Source organism: Myxocyprinus asiaticus, chromosome 18 (genome assembly GCF_019703515.2).
Source record: "Myxocyprinus asiaticus isolate MX2 ecotype Aquarium Trade chromosome 18, UBuf_Myxa_2, whole genome shotgun sequence".
Lineage (NCBI taxonomy): Eukaryota > Metazoa > Chordata > Actinopteri > Cypriniformes > Catostomidae > Myxocyprinus > Myxocyprinus asiaticus.
In genome coordinates, this window is record NC_059361.1 from 19,688,237 (window position 1) to 19,709,115 (window position 20,879).

At 39.3% G+C, this 20,879-nt stretch overlaps 1 protein-coding gene across 4 annotated transcripts in view; it reads right to left on the bottom strand.

Moving 5' to 3' along the window:
- Positions 1–20,879, bottom strand: part of LOC127456074 (tetraspanin-18-like) — a 75,609-nt gene that overhangs the window by 13,269 nt on the left and 41,461 nt on the right. Inside the window, exons 3-4 of one of the 4 annotated variants that reach the window (XM_051724385.1) lie at positions 2,969–4,933; positions 1,271–2,929 (exon numbers count right to left, since the gene is read on the bottom strand). The exons of 1 other annotated variant lie outside the window; for it this stretch is intronic. In XM_051724385.1, the coding sequence (XP_051580345.1) occupies positions 2,219–2,929; positions 2,969–4,042 (1,785 nt within the window). In that variant the 5' untranslated portion in view covers positions 4,043–4,933 and the 3' untranslated portion in view covers positions 1,271–2,218. Of the gene's footprint in view, positions 1–1,270; positions 4,934–20,879 lie in introns of those variants that run through there. 2 more of the 4 variants (XM_051724384.1, XM_051724383.1) reach the window with 2 other exon arrangements.

The window sequence follows — 20,879 nt, forward strand, 5'->3', positions numbered from 1 at the left end:
TTTTCTTGTCTTGTCCAAAGCAATCCCATTATTCTCTGGCAGAGCTTTCTCAAAACACTTTTTGGCTCACCCAGTGTTATGAGTGGTTTCATATAGGTCTGTGGATCTTCATTGAGGAGATGGCTATGTCTGCCAAAAGAGCTGGCAGAACCTTGTCGCTCTTAATACAATTTTTGTTTTTGTTGTTGTTGGTCTTACAGTCCTCCACAGCCTCAAAAGAATAGGCTAAGATGCAGTCTGTGTTTAGTAGACCCTTTCATTCAGACTGAAGGGGCTAGTATCAAAAGTGTCTAAAAAGTGCTTATAGCACCCTCAGGGCATTTAGTGTTCTAATTAACCTCATTCTTAATAAAGGCCAAACCAGGAGGTTTTAATTAGTGTTTGCATAGATTACATCATTTATTACCAGCATCTGTAGACCCTTCTTGCAAAATTTGACAAGTTCTTTGAAGTTCAGCAAAAGCCATTAGCAGCTGGACGTGGGAACTAGAGAATAATATAAAATGTTTGAAAGGAAGTTTGTATAAAAATGAAAATTCTGTAATTATTCTCTCACCCTCATGTTGATACAAACCTGTATTTTTAAGCAGAATCTTTACGCAGCTCTTGCCATACAACAACAGTTTGTGAGCATGACTGTTGAGCTCCAAAAAGGACCAAAAACACCATAAAATAATCCGTATGACTCGTGCATCCAGAATTAAAAAATGCTGCTTCACTTTTAGTTACAACACGTGCAACAAACAATGCTGTTTTGGTGTAAATGATATGCCATTTTGAATCTGGATGTGGGCAAGAAGCGAGATTTGGTGGAGATGAAAAATTGTATGCAAGCTATTGTATGGCTTCAGAAGACTTAGAATTTAGTGCACAATGTATGGACTGCTTTTATGATGTTTCTTGCGCTTTTTGAAGCTTGACAGCCATTGGCCACTATAAACTGCCGTTGTATGGCAAGAGCTGTATAACCATTTTTCAAAATATTCTACTTTTGTGTTCCACTAAAAAAATAACAGCTTACAGGTTTGGAATGACATGAGAGTGAGAAAATAATAGAGAACTATTACTAAAAGTAAATGTAGGCCTGTAAAATTTTGATCCACATCTGAGGAGGTGGTTCTCTGGTACTCTGTTAAAACTTGAGCACAATACTTGGCTTGCTGAGTGCAAGAGACCAATACAACCTCCCAGTTGGAACGCACTGGTGTAAAGCATCTTGGGTCCCAGTATAAATCAAACTGCCGCTGGATCGGAGCTGGCTCTGGAGAAAGTGCAGAATAAACAGGGTATTTCTCTCATGACTCCCACAGCACTGCAGCTCTCATCAATCAAACACACATAGCTACATATAACAGAAAGATCTGCAGTGAAACTACAGACTCATTGCAGCACATTTATGCGACAACGTGAAATCCAAAGGGCTTTGGTGGTGATACCCGGCACTTTCCACCAATGCAGTACAATTTGGTGTCCCGTTAATTTTTTCTTCAAGCAGTAGAGGCACAAATCCCATGCTTTTGTTGTGAGAATTATTAGATATGGTATGTTCAACCAATTTTAATCAAACGTGAAATTAACATAGTATGAAAAGTGCTAGCTTTAAACACATCAAATGTCTCCCTCATAAAATGGGTAAGACAAGTAAAAAAATACCATTCTATTTTCTCGAATTTGACAAAATATGATCAAACAAAAATAACTTCTAACTTATAAGTTTACCAGTAACAACATATTAACATTTGTTCCCAAAATAGCCAGTCCTTATTTAGTGATATCTGTAATGTGTCAGCAGGCTGAAGACACGGGAACAGATGAAGACAATGAAGTGTGAGAACCCAAGTGCAGTTTATTTACATGAGTGATTTATCCAAAAACGAGAATCCAAAACAAAAACGACTTGACGCAACATTACATTAACACAATACTTAACAGACAATGGCAAACATGAGGGCTAAATACATGAACATGGGTAACTACAAGACAGAGACAACCAATGACAAGACTAAACTAATGAACATGATAACAAGGCAATAAAACAAGAACCAATGATAAATCAGAACTGATAATAAGACTATTAAACATAGACCAATGAAGAGACAGGACTAATAAACATAATGGAACAAGAGGGCCACATGACAGTAACATGACAAGGAACCAAAAGAACAAAACACACGAAAACATGTCAGGAACAGGAAATCACATGACAGGAACAAGGAACTTAACAAAATAAAAGACATGAACAAAAACACATGAAAAAGTGACATACGACGCCCAAACATAAACACACAATAGAGTTCAATAGGGAGCTGGGGGGGGGGGGGGGGGGGAAGGGGTGGATTGGCGGAGTCCTTGAGGCGTGGCCTGGTGAGACAGGGCATGAGGCATGGCCTGGCGAGACAGGGCATGGGGCATGAGACCAGGGCGGAGCCAGTGGCCAGAGAAGTGGCTTCCAGGAAGAGAGTGGGCCTGGCAGTTTGAGTGGTGGCTCCAGGAAGGGAGCAGGATCAAGAGACCTGGGAGACAGCCACAGGACATGGTCAGGAGGCCGCCACAGGACAGGGACAGTGTCAGGAGGCCTGGGAGGCCACCACAGGACTTGGTCAGGGTCAGGAGGCCTGGGAAGCGGCTGCAGGACATGGTCAGGAGGCTTGGGAGGCAGCCACAGGACATGGTCAGGAGGCCTGGGAGGCAGCCACAGGACATGGTCAGGAGGTGGAGGCTCAGGGGGCGGAGCCGTGGAAGTCTCAGGGATTGGCCATAATAGGGGAATAGTCTTGGTGGCTGTTAGCACAGGCAGTGGAAGGGTAACAGTCTCCATGTTCGTGAGCATGGGCAGAGACAGGGGAACGACCTCTGTAGTCGTGAGCATGGGCAGTGACAGGGGAACGACCTCCGTGGTCATGAGCACTGGCAGAGACTGGGGAACGACCTCCGTGGTCGTGAGCATGGGCAGAGACATGGGAACGACCTCCATGGTCGTGAGCACTGGCAGAGACTGGGGAACGACCTCTGTGGTTGTGAGCACTGGCAGAGACTGGGGAACGACCTCCATGGTCATGAGCACTGGCAGAGACTGGGGAACGACCTCCATGGTCGTGAGCACTGACAGAGACCGGGGAACAACCTCCACAGTCATGAGCATGGGCAGAGACTGGGGAATGACCTCCGTGGTCGTGAGCACTGGCAGAGACTGGGGAATGACCTCAGTGGTTGTGAGCACTGGCAGAGACTGGGGAATGACCTCCGTGGTCATGAGCACGGGCAGAGACCGGGGAACGACCTCCATGGTCATGAGCACTGACAGAGACCAGGTAATGACCTCAGCAGTCGTGAGCATGGGCAGAGACTGGGGAGTAGGAGCCCTTCTTCTCTTCTTCTGCTTCCGGACGGCCGTGTTAGGCTCAGGGGTAGACGTGGGAACATGGCATGACGAGGTAGGAATTGCAGGCGTGGTAACATGGCATGATGTGTTAGACATGGCAGCATGGCATGACGAGGTAGGAATGGCAGGTGTGGCAACATGGCATGACGTGGCAGACATGGCAGCATGGCATGACAAGGCAGGAATGACAGGCGTGGCAACATGGCATGATGTGTTAGACATGGCAGCATAGCATGACGAGGTAGGAATGGCAGGTGTGGCAACATGGCATGACATGGAAGCATGGCATGACAAGGTAGGAATGGCAGGCATGGCAACATGGCATGATGTGGCCGCTGAGGCTTGCAATGCTGGCTCTGGGACGGATGGGACTCTGGCTTGGCGGCCATGACGGGGAGTGCATAGTTCCTCATCAGCCTCTCCTACAGTGAAAGATGAACCACTCATCTGCATGGCAAAGTCAATGTATTGAGCCAGACTGAAGGTAATCCGACCACCAAGCATCAAGAAGACCGGCTCATTCAAGCCTGCAAGGAAAATGTATTTCAGGGCGATCTCATTAAAACCAATCTTGTTGGCCAGAGCACAGAAGTCCTCCACATTTTCTTCAATGGAAAGGTTTCCTTGGCGTAGATGTAGTAACTGATCTGTAGGGTTCATTTTGCGGTGGTCAAGTATTCTGTAACGTGTAGGCAGGCTGAAGACACAGGAGCAGACGAAGATGATGAAGTGTGAGAACCCAAGTGCAGTTTATTTACATGAGTGATATCCAAAAACGAGAATCCAAAACAAAACAAACATAAACGACTTGACTTGACACAACGTTACATTACAATTCTTGACAACAGACAATGGCAAACATGAGGAGACAGCACTAATAAATATAGTGGAACAAGAAGGTCACAAGACAGTAACATGACAAAGAACCAAAAGAACAAAACACATGAAAACATGTCAGGAACAGGAAATCACATGACAGGAACAAGGAACTTATTTTTCAAAATAAAAGACATGAACAAAAAACGTGAAATGAAAACGTGACAATATCTTAATTTAGTCTAACACCATGCTGGTGTAGTTTATTTTTTATTTTTTATACATTGTATATATTAAATGTTGATGTTTATTTTATGTTCATAGCAAATCAATAACAAAATCACACAAATAGGGGGTTTAAACTTACATCCCAAATTTTGGTAACAGAGTTACAAAATGTCAAACCTAAAAAAAAAAAAAAAAAAAAAAATATAATAATAAAAAATTAAATCAATAGAAATTAAATCAGCTTATATAATATTTAGTTTGCCTTCCTGAAGTTGACGATCAGCATTTTCTAAAGATTATCAATGACCTTTGCTTAAAAAAATAGGCAAAACAATCAGGCCCTAATCTGTACCTTATTCATGAAAAGTGCCACATAACCATGTGAGTGGTGGTGGCGTAGTGGGCACATAACTGGTAATCAGAAGGTTGTTGGTTCAATCCCCACAGCCATCACCATTGTGTCCTTGAGCAAGGCACTTAACTCCAGGTTGCTCCAGTGGATTGTCCCTGTAATAAGTGCACTGTAAGTCGCTTTGGATAAAAGTGTCTGCAAAATGTGTAAATGTAACCAACAGCAAACATTATCAAGACTGATCTGAGTTCAGCTCATTATTCCAGACTCTGAATATGAGAGCAAAAGCATAGTGTGGTTGTTCTTTGTATTCTCTAATGCTCATGCACAACAAAAACAGAAACACATTCATCAGATGTGCAGAAATATAAAGCAAAAGTGAGGCCACAGAGAGATCAGCTCTGCAGCATGTTTATGAAAAGAGATATTATTTCCATCTTTGTTCAGTCAGCCCCCGCTGAATGCACAAAGCTAACACCCCTGCCCCTACTTTAGCATTAAGTAAATCACAATAAACCCATAAAACACTCTTCATTTGATACACTCCAACAGCAAACATCCCACAATCCTCAATTCTTGTTTAACTGACTAGCAATCTCTACAGTAGTATTATGATACAAAAATATTTTATCATGCAAAAAGAATCCCAGTTTTAATATCTTCCCTTTGCATGATGACTTTTTTCAGATTGAGAAATACCGAAGATATATTGAAAATCTGAATATGAACATTACAATTGGATAGGAATTATTTGCATAGATGTTTTTCAGATTCTTAACCTGAATAATGATCCCATCACTGCAGGGATGTAATTTTGAAAATGTGGTAGCTACTATAATGATTCACAAATAGAGGCCAATTGTAAGGCAACTGTGTCCTCATTAGTATAACTGTTTTTCTATGTAAACTTAGAACTGCCACAAAGAAACTGAATACTTATGCAAACAATTTGTTTTAAACTGTGCTAAGAATATTTTCTAACAAAAAACAATGCAAAATAATTAAAATATGGTTGATTCTCACAAAACCTTTCAAGAAAATATCTTGGTCCTATTTTACACCAAAAAACAAAACAATCCAATAAGAAATAATACTTTGCATAAAGAAAATGAAACCAATTTTAGGGCAATTAAGATTTTTTACATTGTGACATTACTTTCATAACAGATATTCATGTTTTACCCCCCAATTCTCATTACCACAATGCAAAAAAATATGGTCTTATGAAATTCTCATTACCACAACATGATTTTTTTTTATTTATATTTTCAAGTATTTATACATCATAGTAGTACTCCCTTGGTATTGCCTTTCATTTTTGCTGAGTTTAACTTAAAAAATCTTTGTACAACAGCATTTTTTACTGTAATACAAAACAATGGGAATAGTAAAAGTAAAACATCTGAACGCATTACGGTAATGAGAATTGAGGGCTAAAATATGCGTAGGTGTCCTGCAAATAATGTCACATTGCAAAAAATAAAATGAAAAAATTATGTAATTGTCCTAAATGTAGGCTTCATTTTCTTTATGATAAATATATATTTTTTTATTATTATTATTTGGGGTTAAATATGCCCAGGACATTTCCTTAACAGGTTTTGTAAGAATCATAGGCTTCTGCACAGACAAGCACATAATGTTTTTACAAATTGTGAAAAAGTAGTTTGTACACTAGAAGCCACTTATCCACCACTAAGGCTCTCCATCTCTCATTACACATATTCTTTTGAAAACAGCATTTCAATCAGCACATACAGTAGGTTGAAGAGACTCTCCTTGAGGTTTAAACTTGATTAATGCTCTGTTTTCTATAATTGTTCTTATCCTGCTAACTGGGACAAGATCATTAGCTCAAGGACAAGGACACTAGGTTACTGATCAGCCATGAGCTTGCATACATAAAGAGCAATAGAGTACGGAACACAGGATTCATAATAACCTCTCCACTCTCACTGAATCAGATGAAGACCTAAAATTGGCTCTTGCAGAGCACTCCTACTTTTTCTCTTTAATGCAAAGCTTGAATAGCTAAGTCACAAATATGTCTATGTGTGTGTGTAATACAGAGACTGTTTAGCCTGAGATGGACCACTTGAACGGAGATATTGGAACACCCAATATGGCTGGTGTAGAAAAGGAAGTTGCGCCATTGAACATCTCGTTCTTGTTCAACTGTTTTGGAGATTTCAGTCTTTCCCTATTTGAGTAGATAGGAGCTGTACTTTCATGCTGCTTCTGTCCATAAAAAACAGCTGACAGGGAGCGTTCCCAAGATGGCTGCCCAGTGGACTGATATGCCTCGTAAGGGACTTTGGTGAAACTCACATCAGTGGTCTATTATCTGAGAGAATTCAGCAATACCTTGTTGAACATTTAACTTCAAAACCATTGGCATTAATAGGGAGTTGGTTCTCCCTAACAGCTTGCACTCTTCTGGAAAATTTTCCATTAGACATTGGAAAATGGCTGCAGGGATTGGTTCCTATTAAGACACAAGCATTACTGAGGTCAGGCACGGTTGATGGGCAAAGGGCAAATGCTCGTGGTTGGCATTCCAATTTATCCCAAAGTTGAAGTCCAGTTAAGTTCTTCCACACCAGACTCAGTAAACCATTTCTATATGGACCTCACTTTGTGCACAGGGGTATTGTCATGCTGTAAGAAAAACAGCCCTCCCCAAACTCTTGCCACAAATTTGGAATCACACAATTCTCTGGAATGTCATTTTATGCCATAGCATAAAAGAGCCTAGCTAAACAGTTTTGATTATGTACTGTGTACAGTATGTGGAACTGGCTCACAAAACAGCGCAGGGAAAGACAGGGTATGGTCTACCCAGCAGGGCTATACTGTCCTTTAATGAACCTCCAATTAGGGCAGAATAAGTCACATGCTGCCCTGCTTTGCAGTCTAAGTAGCTACAGCGTGGTCATGGAGAGGGCAGGTACCTCACATGTATCAGGGATCTTTGTAATGATTGCCACATTCAGCTACATAATTCAAGAAAACTGTAGCCTATAATGACCCTAAAGCTTTTAGTGGTTCATCAGTGATCATTTGGATGAAACTGATTGATGAAAGTGATAAGAACCAATGAATTTCTTGTCCTTTGAAGGAGAATTGAAATGTTGGATGGGACACAAAAGGCCTGCAGCTCATTCAAAAGGCCAGCTGACACACACAAGAACAACAATCTGTTTTAGAAAAAGCCTCCAGTGTATCCAGAAATATGACTTACTGTTTAGTCGCTGCATTATTAGACTGTCCAGTGTGAAATTTGAATAATTAGTATTTAAGTGAATTACAGTTTTCAAATATTGTGAGTAATAAGCTTTCTGAAATGTTATGTAGTGAGAGATACAGCGATTACTGTAAAGATTCAGGTGCTGATTTCAAATGAATTAAGCCACTTCATCTTTTTCAGTGGGTCAATGAATGAACGCATTCACTGATGAGAGTGACCCACTGGACTTGGATGTGGGAAATGGTCAGTGATGGTTAATTAAATTGCCAAACAGCAACTTCATTTATGAGTCAAAACTGCCAGGCTATAGATTTAATGATTTTACTCAAAGGCTGAATGAAGTTCACAGTAGGGGTGGGTATCAAAATCAAACCCTGTTTTTAAAGTGTGCAACAGGTAAGGCAAAGACTCTAGGATTAAAAAACTTGAGTCTTAACACAAGCCAAACTACACACTATTCTTCAAATGAAGAGTCATAACATGAAGCTGTAATTAGTACATTTAATAGAACTCATATAGCCCATATTTTAGGCCACATTCATAAATACACAGGAAGTGTCACAGATTATATGCTGCTAAAATCAAATAAAAACTAAATTCTGTATTAGCTGCAATTGCGTTTTCTTAATATAGTTAGTCTAACCCACCTTTGCATGTGATATCCACGATGCCTCAATTGCAGATCTTTGGCATTTTCCATATCTCGGTTGAGAGCACGGTACAAAACAAAATTTTTTGACCCAATTTTACCAGCCACTTCGATTTTTAGAGCCACCTTTATCAAGCGCGTCTTTGTGTCTTAGCAACAGCATCTCTTGTCAAATGTCACTCTTGCCCTGTTCAGACCTGGTATTAACATAAGTATCGGGAGATCTGATCACAAGTGGACAGTGCTAAATACAGGTACAAAGGGGTCCAAAATATACTGGTCAGCGGGAAGATGAGCTCAATTATCTGCCAATGTTCGAAAAGTACATACATTTTGTTAATTTCATACCCTGGTTGAGAGTAAAAAAAGCACATGTTGCCAGCTTTATCTTGACATATGTACTAGTAGATGGAGATTTGTCGTGTTCCCAGGGTTCTATATAGTGTGAGCATTGACTCATTAATATTAATTAGGTTATGTGCAAATAATGTCAAATAATCTTTAAATCTTAATTCACATCCCATGTAAGTGCCTCACTGTAAAAAAAGTGAACCAAAAGCACACACAATCAAACGGCAAAAAAGCTAACTGTAACTTTGATTTTTGCTTCTTTTTTAAAAGTGAAGCAAAAGCATGCACATCCAACAGCAAAAAAGCTCACTATAACCTTGATTTTTGCTTCTTTTTTAAAGAAAAGTTCAAAATATCAAGTTTTTAAAAATTTAAATTTTAAAAGTTTCAAAATTTATTTTCATAGTATTTATGCCACAAATGTTGTTAATTGAGCTTAACTTGCATTCTGTTCTGAATATTCCTTTAACAGTTACAGTTAACTTCTTTAAAAAACTGACCTCTGACTGTGCCCCTAAATTTTTGACTGTGCCCCAAAAATGATAGCGTACAGCCCTGGTTACGCATACTGTAGTTTTGCAGTACTTGTATATCGCGTGAGCCAATTACAGAGTTTATTAATGACATGATTTGGTGTGAGAGTGATTAACGATTTCATTTTTGTCATCCCCTCTATGCAGCATTAAACAGTCTGTGTAATGCGCCTTTTCATGTTATGAAAAAAAATAATTATATATATATATATATATATAAAGTGCCCGATGTGGTCTTCTGCTGTTGTAGTCCATCCGCCTCAAGGTTCAACGTGTTATGTATTCTGAGATGCTATTCTGCTCACTACAATTGTACAGAGTGGTCTTACCATAGCTGATCTGAGTTCCCACAGCCTTTCTGTCAGCTCGAACCAGTCTGGCCGTTCTCCGTTCACCTCTCTCATCAACAAGGTATTTCCATCTGCAGAACTGCCGCTCAGTGGATGCCTTTTGTTTTTGGCACATTCTGAGTAAACTCTAGAAACTGTTGTGTGTGAAAATCCCAGGAGATCAGCAATTACAGAAATACACAAACCAGCCCGTCTGGCACCAACAATCATGCCCATGTCGAAATCACTGAGATCACATTTTTTCCCCATTCTGATGGTTGATATGAACATTAACTGAAGCTACTGACCCGTATCTGCATAATTTTATACATTGCACAATTGACTGATTAGATAATTGCATGAATAAGTACAGGTGTTCCTAAAAAAGTGCTCAGTGAGTGTATGCCAATTCAGATGCAGTTTCTGTGCATCCAGTGCAGTCAAAAGATGTCATAAGTGGAAAGAATTGTTGGTTAGACAAAAAAACATTTAGATGCTTCTGCAACACAAACAGTCTGGTGCAGTTATCAATCCCAGGTGAACAAGATCATTAGCTCTTAGAGATCGATAACACTTTGACTAGTTGAAGCCCCAGACTTCAGAGTGTCTTTCTGCCTCTCAACACTCTGTGGCTTCTTTATCCCACAGTGGGTGTGATCACATCAACACTAGTTCATTAGTACAATAGGGATTTCCCATGGCACTGGACTTTCCCTGTGTTGAATTGAACCTAACTTAATCCACTTGTACTGTGTAACTGTCTATTTAGCTAACACTTAAGTGACAATAACATTTCTAGAAACTGACAAGGAACATTGTTAATGCATTCTTTGCATTCTTCTGTTTTTACTTATGTTACTCTTCAAGAATAATGTCAAATTGCACAATCATTTCTTGATAAATCAAAAAACCCCAACACTGCATAAGATTCTGATATTTTCTTGGCAATAAACTGTCCAACAATGAATGCATTCTAATTTAGCGAATGTTCCCAGGAACTATCAACCTCAAAACACCAAATGAATTGGAACACACAATTTTCCACAGCCTATCAACGACATTACAATGGATCTCTGTCCTCATCTGCAGACTAAACATACAGCATGTTTACCATGCAGCACAGGAATAAAAAAACAAATCATTCTGAGGGAATTCTCTAAAAAAAACTGCACCCGCTGGTAGCACTGTTTATTCGCATATGCTGTGTACATTGTTTTAACAATTTGCATACTGCAATTCCCTAACTTGCAGGCAGGTTCTGATTGCTAAGTTGTGAAGGGTGCAGCAGAGTACCACAAATTTGGGGAGTATTGTAATCTAAGAACATGAATTGGCTCTTGAAAATGCATTCAACATCACTAAGCTTCTGGATATATGCCCGGTTATAACTCTATTCGCCATCATTTGATGAATTACTGTTGCCATAGCTTCTAGAAAATGTACAAAAACATTTTATTTTATTTTTTTTTATCTGCCAGTGGTAACAGCCCAATGTTAATTGCACCAGGAACAGTGCTAATAGTGCTGACTTTTGTCAGTAGCCCCTTTCAAACATGCAACCTGGTAAATTGCAGTAAAATTGTTGTATTGCCTTTAATGGTAAATGTACCACATCTGCTATTTACACAGTGAAGGGGTGTATATTTACCTTCACCTCTGATTCTTCCTGATATCCTTTTGACCAAGTTTTACTCAACTATTAATCAGCATTTATCCTTTTTGATTGAAGTAGAATTGTTTCATTACAATATAGTTGTATGAAAAAGTTATCTTGATGATGTATACATTTGTGCTCAAAAGTTTGCATACCCTTGGAGAATTGGTAATATATGTACCATTTTTAAAGAAAACATGAGTGAGCAGGCAAAACACTTTCTTTTATTTCTTATGGGATTCATATTCAACTGTAGGTTATAACAGAATGGCACAATCATAAAACAAAACATGGGAACAAAGAAAAAAATGAAATGACCCCTGTTCAAAAGTCTGCATACCCTTAGTTCTTAATACGGTGTATTGCCCCCTTTAGCATCAATGACAGCAGCCCCAAATTCTTGCAGGTGGTATAGCTGCCAATTCGTCTTTGCAAAATGCCTCCAGGTCATGCAAAGTCTTTGGTCGTCTTGCATGAACCGCACATTTGCGATCTCCCCAGAGTGGCTCGATGATATTAAGGTCAGGAGACTGTGATGGCCACTCCAGAACCTTCACCTTTTTCTGCTGTAACCACTGGAGGGTCAACTTGGCCTTGTGCTTAGGGTCATTGTCATGCTGGAAAGTCCAAGAGTGTCCCATGCGCAGCTTTCGTGCAGAAGAATGCAAATTGTATGCCAGTATTTTCTGATAACATGCTGCATTCATCTTGCCATCAATTTTCACAAGATTCTCTGTGCCTTTAGAGCTCACACAGCCCCAAAACATCAGTGAGCCACCACCATGCTTCACAGTGGGGATGGTATTCTTTTCACTATAGGCTTTGTTGACCCCTCTCCAAACATAACGCTTATGGTTGTGACCAAAAAGCTCTATTTTGGTCTCATCACTCCAAATTACAGTGTGCCAGAAGCTGTGAGGCGTGTCAAGGTGTTGTCGGGCATATTGAAACCGGGCTTTTTTGTGGCATTGGCGCAGTAAAGGCTTCTTTCTGGCAGCTCGACCATGCAGCTCATTTTTGTTCAAGTATCGTCGTATTGTGCTCCTTGAAACAACCACACCGTCTTTTTCCAGAGCAGCCTGTATTTCTCCTGAGGTTACCTGTGGGTTTTTCTTTGTATCCTGAACAGTTCTTCTGGCAGTTGTGGCTGAAATCTTTCTTGGTCTACCTGACCTTGGCTTGGTATCAAGAGATCCCCGAATTTTCCACTTCTTAATAAGTGATTGAACAGTACTGACTGGCATTTTCAAGGCTTTGGATATCTTTTTATATCCTTTTCCATCTTTATAAAGTTCCATTACCTTGTTACGCAGGTCTTTTGACAGTTCTTTTCTGCTCCCCATGGCTCAGTATCTAGCCTGCTCAGTGCATCCACGTGAGAGCTAACAAACTCATTGACTATTTATACACAGACACTAACTGCAATTTAAAAAGCCACAGGTGTGGGAAATTCACATTTAATTGTCATTTAAACCTGTGTGTGTCACCTTGTGTGTCTGTAACAAGGCCAAACATTCAAGGGTGTATAAACCTCTGATCAGGGCCATTTGGGTGATTTCTGTTATCATTATGATTTAAAAAGGAGCCAAACAACTATGTGATAATAAATGGCTTCATATTATCACTATCCTTAAATAAAAGACAGTTTTTTGCATGATCAGTCATATTTTCAAAATCAATGCCAAAATTTCACAATTTCTGCCAGGGTATTCAAACTTTTGAGCACAACAGTTTGCCTATATATATATATATATTTTCTCTCTCTCTCACTCTCTATGTCTGTTCACTAACTCTGCTCAGGCCTAACACAGGTCATCAGCATACTATTCCTGACTCTACATTTGCGACACTCTGAGCTTAGGGAATATATTGTTAAGTTCTACTAGATGAAAGTACATCTTATCTCTATGTTTTGGGAAAAAGCCAAATCTGACAAAGCTTTCAGCTTGCAACCTTGAGCTAGGAAGATGTGTGTTCTTTATTATTGCTTTGTTTCATGAGCAAGAAGAAAGGAGACAATGTGGCACCCGAGGAGGAGGCTGTAGAGGGCCCATCTATAAGAATATCCTTCATATAGGAATGCTGACTTGTGACCTGACTAGGTCATCTAGTAGTCTGTGAGATATGTTAGGAACAGGACACCATGTTGGAGATGTACTAAACTTATCTATGTTTCAACCAATCAGAATCATTGTATCTGTATCTTGACGTACATTGTTGATCTCATGTTTTAGTATAATTGCCCCCTTATATTGAAGCTGGGGAAGAAGCCTTCTACGAACTTGTAAATTATTTTTCTAATTTTGACTTCTGCCCTTGAATCTGCAAACAACCTTTCCTCAGTAAACGCTTCTTCAGTTGATTGCAACTTTGGCTCCTGGTCTTCATTTCACTCACTGGTTCAAAGGGCCTTTACTGTAATTCCCCTACAACATGCATCAGTTTCTGTCTTTTTTTCGTTTTATGACCATTCACACACCAGCATCAAAATGCCATTGAACTCTGAGATAATTAGAGTTTCTAAATTATCCTCCCAAAAGTAGAGAAGCACTTTTAGGCTGGATTACACTACATAACTTCTAATATCTGAACAGAATCTAAAAATACTACTGTTGGTATCACACACTTACCTACTATTCAAGTGGCTACAGCGAAAAACTGAGCATTGCAGTAAACAACTGAGGATCACTCTGGCTGTCAAGTCAATCTGATCACAAACTCACCTGGAAACACACGCCCCTGCTCTAAGAGATGCATGACAGATGTAAACAAACATGGATGTTAGGGAGCACTTGATGTTGCTGATGTTGCAAAAGAAACGGACTGAGTGCATTTAGGTGCGGTCTTGGGTGGGAAGATGGAGACTGCAGCACGAGATGGATGTAAGTGCCGTTAAAGGTTTTCTTCACTTTGATCACTTGTTCGCCATCTCCATCTCTTCACGGTTCAGTGTCGTGGCCTCGTGTGGCTGATTTCCATTGGCTCAGATTTGAGTCATGGAGTATTTTACACTACGAGGTTTCCTCAATATTTGGTGCTAAAATATCAAATCATTTTCTGTATTTTCAGACTAAATAGAATAATTTCACTATCTGTCCAATTTTAAGACATTTTTGGACTCCAGAGTAACTGAATGATCTCCGTCTACGTCAGTGCGTCCTAACCTAGTATGTGCTAAAACCGTTCATCTTACGGCTCTGTTCACACATAGCATCAAAACGTACCGGTATTTTCGGACAGTTTGTTTTAGACTGAAAATTGCTGTTAATGTTCTGGAAAATGTGTGAAAGCAATTTATAAGGTGCGATCTATAATAAGCCTAATTTATATAGAAAGGTGGCTTGTTTGTGCAGAAAATTAATTTAGCACATGTTTTGTGGGGTTTTTTGTGAAATACTGTGAAAATAAATAGGGTTTTGTGCTGAAATACTGCACGAAAAAGTGGTGCAACTGTTTTAATGAATTCAATTTACAGATTAGTGTTGTCAGCTTGTTTCTTACAAACATGGATGGTCAAGATGACATGATCTACAGAGTGAGGTTTAGAGCTGAACTGTCCACAAATACTGAGTCCTGAATGTCAACACAAAGTAATCAAAGAGTCCACAAGTTACGTTTGTTTTCCTACAGGGCCTATAGCTTCTCCCCTCCCTTCTCACCTCATTGCAAACGTCACAAAACAAACTTAAGAACATCAAACTCAATCAGTCCACTCCCCCACACTTTGACTGAGCTCTGAAGGTCACTTCTTACATCTTGGACTCAGTTGTTCTTGGAAGCAGGAAAAAATATGTATTTTTGCCAAGAAGCAAAAGAGAGATTAATACATATGAGAAACACATAAATAGGGGACCACAAAGCAAGATTTTGACTTTGCGACTATTTTGGCCAGTATAGAGTAGCCCTTTAGGGATTTCAGGAGACATGGTGAGAAGATTTCTATGCTGATCTCTACAATCCGTGCAAGAGTGGCGGGGGCAGAGTCCAAATTTTTTTTAGACACCTGCCAATGGTAAGGAAATTGTAAAAATTTACATCAGATTTATTTCTTACCAGCCAAATTTCTTACCATTAATTTTATTAAAATATGAGGGTGTTTCTTCAATTTTGGGCACTTGTAGCACTATGGAAAGAATAGTTAAAAACATCACAATGTTTTTTATTTTATTTGTCTAATATTGTATATACTGTATATGCATCACAGGAGATTTGTCTTTTTTTTTTTTTTTTTTTTTTTGAAAGTCATGGAAATTCCCACCACAGTGTCATTTCCAACACATCTCAAATTTTGTATTGTGTATAACAGAATTTTGTGGTGGAAATGAATGTGATGGAAATTAAAATTGTATTGTTTTAAAAATAAAATGGCCAACTCCATTGTCTTGCTAAGGCTAATTTTAAAGCTAGCATTTTATGTATCCTAAATACACACAGTTGAATAATATTTGCACACTTTTTACATAATTTTGTAAAATTAAATCATGATTAAAAATGTGAAATTTGTGATTTTTAAATTTGTGAACCTTGGTTTTTCTTTGTCTTCTTCAAACATCACTTCACATCATATTCAACTCAACCATGCAAAAAACAAACAAAAAAAAAACAAAAACAGGAAGGGCAAAATTGTTTGGTGTGGTGGAAATTACACCACAACTGTGGACAGAAATCATAATCACACAATAAATATTGATTAGTATTGAATTATTGAAATATTTCACTCTTTGTTTAGATGTTTTAGATTCTAATAGATTTATACATGTAATAATTTGTATTTTTTTATAATGAATTTTCATAGTTTATTATTGAAAGTCTGGGTCTGAGACAAGGCTAAATCTTTACATAAAAGGCATTCGAAAAGTACTAAAAATAAATGATGAACGCCTGGTACAATGTTTCCAAGTCTGTTTTAATAGGACCTTAATAAAAAAAAAAGAAAAGTATCTGTAAAGTTGAAATCTGTACATTTTACCCCTAGGAAAGGAAACTGGCCATAGTTGAAGAAAAACCCAATACATTTTGCCCCCTATGGCTGATGGAATCATTTAGCCATGTTTGCCTAGCATATTAGTGACCAACAGTGCAGGTGATTGTGTCAGTTGCAGCAGCAACATACGGGAGACATGTTGGTGTCTCCTTGTGAAATGCCACCTTTCACAATCATGTTTTTTCCCCCTCATATTTTTGTGGCTTAATGAGAGAAATATTTCACATATGTGTGACTACATGGGGTTATAGAGAAAAAAACTTCAAATGCATCCTCAATAGAAGATATGCAAATCACAACAGATGTTTACTTTAGAGGGTTTGCATGTCTTTTGATTTGAATCATGTCACTAATATCATTGAATGTTGGACATTCTTACAGTTCAACTTTAAATACTGTATGTAATTCCAACTGGCATGTAACTGTTTTATTTACTTGCCAAAGTCAGTTCCTACTCTAATTTGGAGCTTGGCAAGTGTTAATTTTGGACCCAGGGTGAGGGTCAGTAGAGGTGATAGGTGGACAGCCCTTTGTTTCTAGACTAGAGTCTGGCATCCCCACTTAACACCAGTTCCTGTCAGAGCAAACACTGAGAGAAGCAGCCTTCTACAGATGGAGCACAGCTTGGACTACCACCATTTGTTTAATGAGTGATCACTCACAGGCCTGTCAACATGCCATCTGGAGAAGGACCTCTGGTCTTCGGTGTAGTATAGTGTTTGTTGACGCTCCCTTAGTGCATATGTTCAGTGATGACAGTCATAAGCACAAATGCAGACTGTATTTGACAGTGATATAATTATATGAAAATGCAGGGGGAATTTAGTTTTGGTATGCATTATGGTTTGGAGTATTGTGATGTACAACTGCTCAATTGAGAGGATATGCATTCCTTCAAGCAACATTAGATTTTTGCAGCATTTGTCCCATAATAAACATATTAACTCAAATCATGTGCTTCTCCAGTGACAGAGAGCTCACAGAATAGACTCTGATAAATGGAGTTCATTTTTATAACAGGCCCATGTTGTCAGTGAAAGATGTCCTAAATAATAAAAAGCATTGAGAATCTTGAGGATACCCTTTTTGCATATAACAAAAAGGGTGAAAACCTGGCTATCTATTGAATCTAAAGGTTGCTTTTCAATCGACATCAGTGTCAGAATAATAAACTAAATTTGAATATGTGCCATTTCTTCTTTGTTAAAATATGTTCTCCTATGCCGTTCTCCATTCTCCTACTTAATATGCAGATACAACTATACACCGATGAGCCAAAACTTTATGAACACTCACAGGTGAAGCGAATAACGTTGATCATTTCCTAACAAGGCCACATGTAAAAGGTCTGGGTCGATTAGGTAGTAAGCAAACAATCAGTTCTCGTAGTCAACGTGTTCAATGCAGGAGAAATGGACAGGAGTAAAGACCTGAGTGATTTTGACCAAATTGTTTTGGCCAGACGACCCATCTGGTTCGAACTGACAGAAGGTCTACTGTGGCACAAGTCACCAATAATTTTAATGATGGTTAACGGAGGAATGTGTCACTATACACAGTGCACTGCACCCTGCTGTGTATGGGGCTGCATAGCAGCAGACCGCTCAAAGTGCCCACGATGACCCCGTCCACTGTCTAAAGCACCTACAATGGGCACGCAAGCATTGGAACTGGACCTTGGAGCAGTGTAAAAAGGTCTGATGAGTCCTTTTCTCTTTTACATCACTTGGATGGCCATGTACATGTGCGCCGCTTACCTGGGGAAGAGATGGCACCAGGATGCACTGTGGGAAGACAACAAGCTGGTGGAGGGAGTGTGATACTCTGGGAAATGTTCTGCTGGGAAACCCTGGATCCGGCCATTCACGTGGATATCAATTTAACAAGTACCACCTACCTACACATTGTTGCAGACCAGGTACACCACTTCATGGCAGTGGTATTCCCTATGGCAGTGGACTCTTTCAGCAGGATAATGTGGCCCTGCCACACTGCACACACTGTTCGGGAATGGTTTGAGGAACATGATGAAGAGTTTAAGGTGTTGCCTGACCTCCAAATTTCCCAGATCTCAATCTGATTGAACATCTGTGGGATGTGCTGGACCAACAAGTCCGATCCATGGTAGCTCCATCTTGCAACTTACAAGACTTGAAGGATCTGCTGCTAATGTCTTGGTACCAGATATCACAGGACTCCTTCAGAGGTCTTGTAGAGTCCATGCCTCGGTGGGTCTGCGCTGTTTTGGTGGCATGCGAAGGACCAACAGTATATTAGGCAGGTGGTCATAATGTTTTGGCTCATCAGTGAAGGTAAGACATTTGTACATTCATTGCCCATCTCGACCAGCCTGACACAGCAACAACTGGCTCAACCAAGTTTGTGGCAGAACTAGATTTTTGTCTGTTCAGAAAACCTGATTGAAAATAATCATTATTCTTGCAATTTCATTTGGTAACTGTGGTGGCAGGGGCGTGGTCAAGCGTTCGTCCGGAGAGAGAGAAAGCAGTAAGGGTGCACATACCTGAGCGCTATGATGTCTAATACCTGTTTCTGATTGCAGTAAACACTGGGGAGAGATTATTATTTTTGGAGAGTTACCATGTGTTATAAAGCACCAGTTTAACTTAAAGTGATAGCTCACCCCAAAAATGAAAACTCTGTCATTATTTACTCAATCTCATGTTGTTCCAAACCCAAGACTTTCTTTCTTCCATGAAACATAATAGGAGATTTTAGGCAGAATGTTACTCTTGGTCACCATTCACTTTGATTGCATATTTTTTCCATACAATAAAAGTGAACGTATGAGTTATTCTGTTAAATATTTCCTTTTGTGTTCCATGGAAGAAAGTCAAAACAACACGAGGATGAGTGAATGATTACACAATTTTCATTTTTAGGTGAACTATCTCTTTAAGAAACACTGTCTGTGACAAATAGAAAAAATAGCATCCGCAGCAAGTACAGGATATTTGATTTCCATTTCAATTTATTCTCTTTGCAGACACTTACCAAAGCAACTTAAAAGGCACAGAGGGCAAAAATAAAAGTCAAACTCAAATCTTCATCAACAAAGCATTTCGCTTATTTGGCATTTGAGGGTCGAATTTCAGGGTGAACTAAGGGATGATGTATCTCTGTCAGCAGGACCTTTAACGTCGAGCACCACAAATGTGTATTGCTGGAGTGTGCATGGAATTTTAATTTATTGAGTTTCAATGCAAATCAGTTCTTCACAAAGAGCGCCGGCTCACAGCCATGACAGAGAGAAATAATAGATGCTGTATCTGTATAAGACAAACACCTCTCTGCTGTTGACAGTGTCAAAATGACTTTGAGCACCAAAAGCCCTAAGCCAGCCAAACAAGACTGTCAACAGCATGATTTTACTTGCATTCAGCATTCATTTTGTAATGAAACAATCTTCTGGATATGGTGCAAGTGAAAGTGTACTGTATAGAAGAATCAAAATTGACTATAGGGGGACTGAATTATTGTTGCATTGATTGATGAATCCACAAAGCAATTAATATGTACAGTACATAATCTCGGTGAACACTGAACAGACCACATCCCATTTACATTGGTAAAATGCAAGAGGTATTGATTGTAATCATCATAGCTGTAATGCTAAAAGCATTCTTGAGCACCCAGAGAGGATGTAATGCAGAATCCAAAAACATTAACCTCAAAGGCTGGGAAGAAACTGCATTTAAAGACAAGGTTGAACAACTTGTTCACTCAATTTAAAAATCTGTTATTATTTACTCACTCCCAAACCCATACTGTTATTTTTTCTGCAAAACACAATGAGAAATTTGAAAGAATCTTTATGTAGCTCTTTGACATGCAGTAAGAGTCAAATTTCAAAAAGGACAATATATCCACATAATTGTCCTTCCTCATACGGCCATCTATTTTGTGAAGTGCACCAGTCCCTCCTGCAGCAAAGCACCCCCACAACAAGATGCTGCCACCCCCATGCTTCACGGTTGGGATGGTGTTCTTCGGCTTGCAAGCCTCACCCTTTTTCCTCCAAACATAACGATGGTCATTATGGTCAAACAGTTAAATTTTAGTTTCATCAGACCAGAGGACATTTCTCCAAAAAGTAAGATCTTTGTCCCCATGTGCACTTGCAAACTGTAGTCTGGCTTTTTTATGGTGGTTTTGGAGCAGTGGCTTCTTTCTTGCTGAGCAGCCTTTCAGGTTATGTCGATATAGGACTCGTTTTAGTGTGGATATAGATACTTATCTACCTGTTTCCTCCAGCATCTTTACAAGGTCCTTTGCTGTTGTTCTGGGATTGATTTGCACTTTTTGCACCAAACTACATTCATCTCTAGGAGAT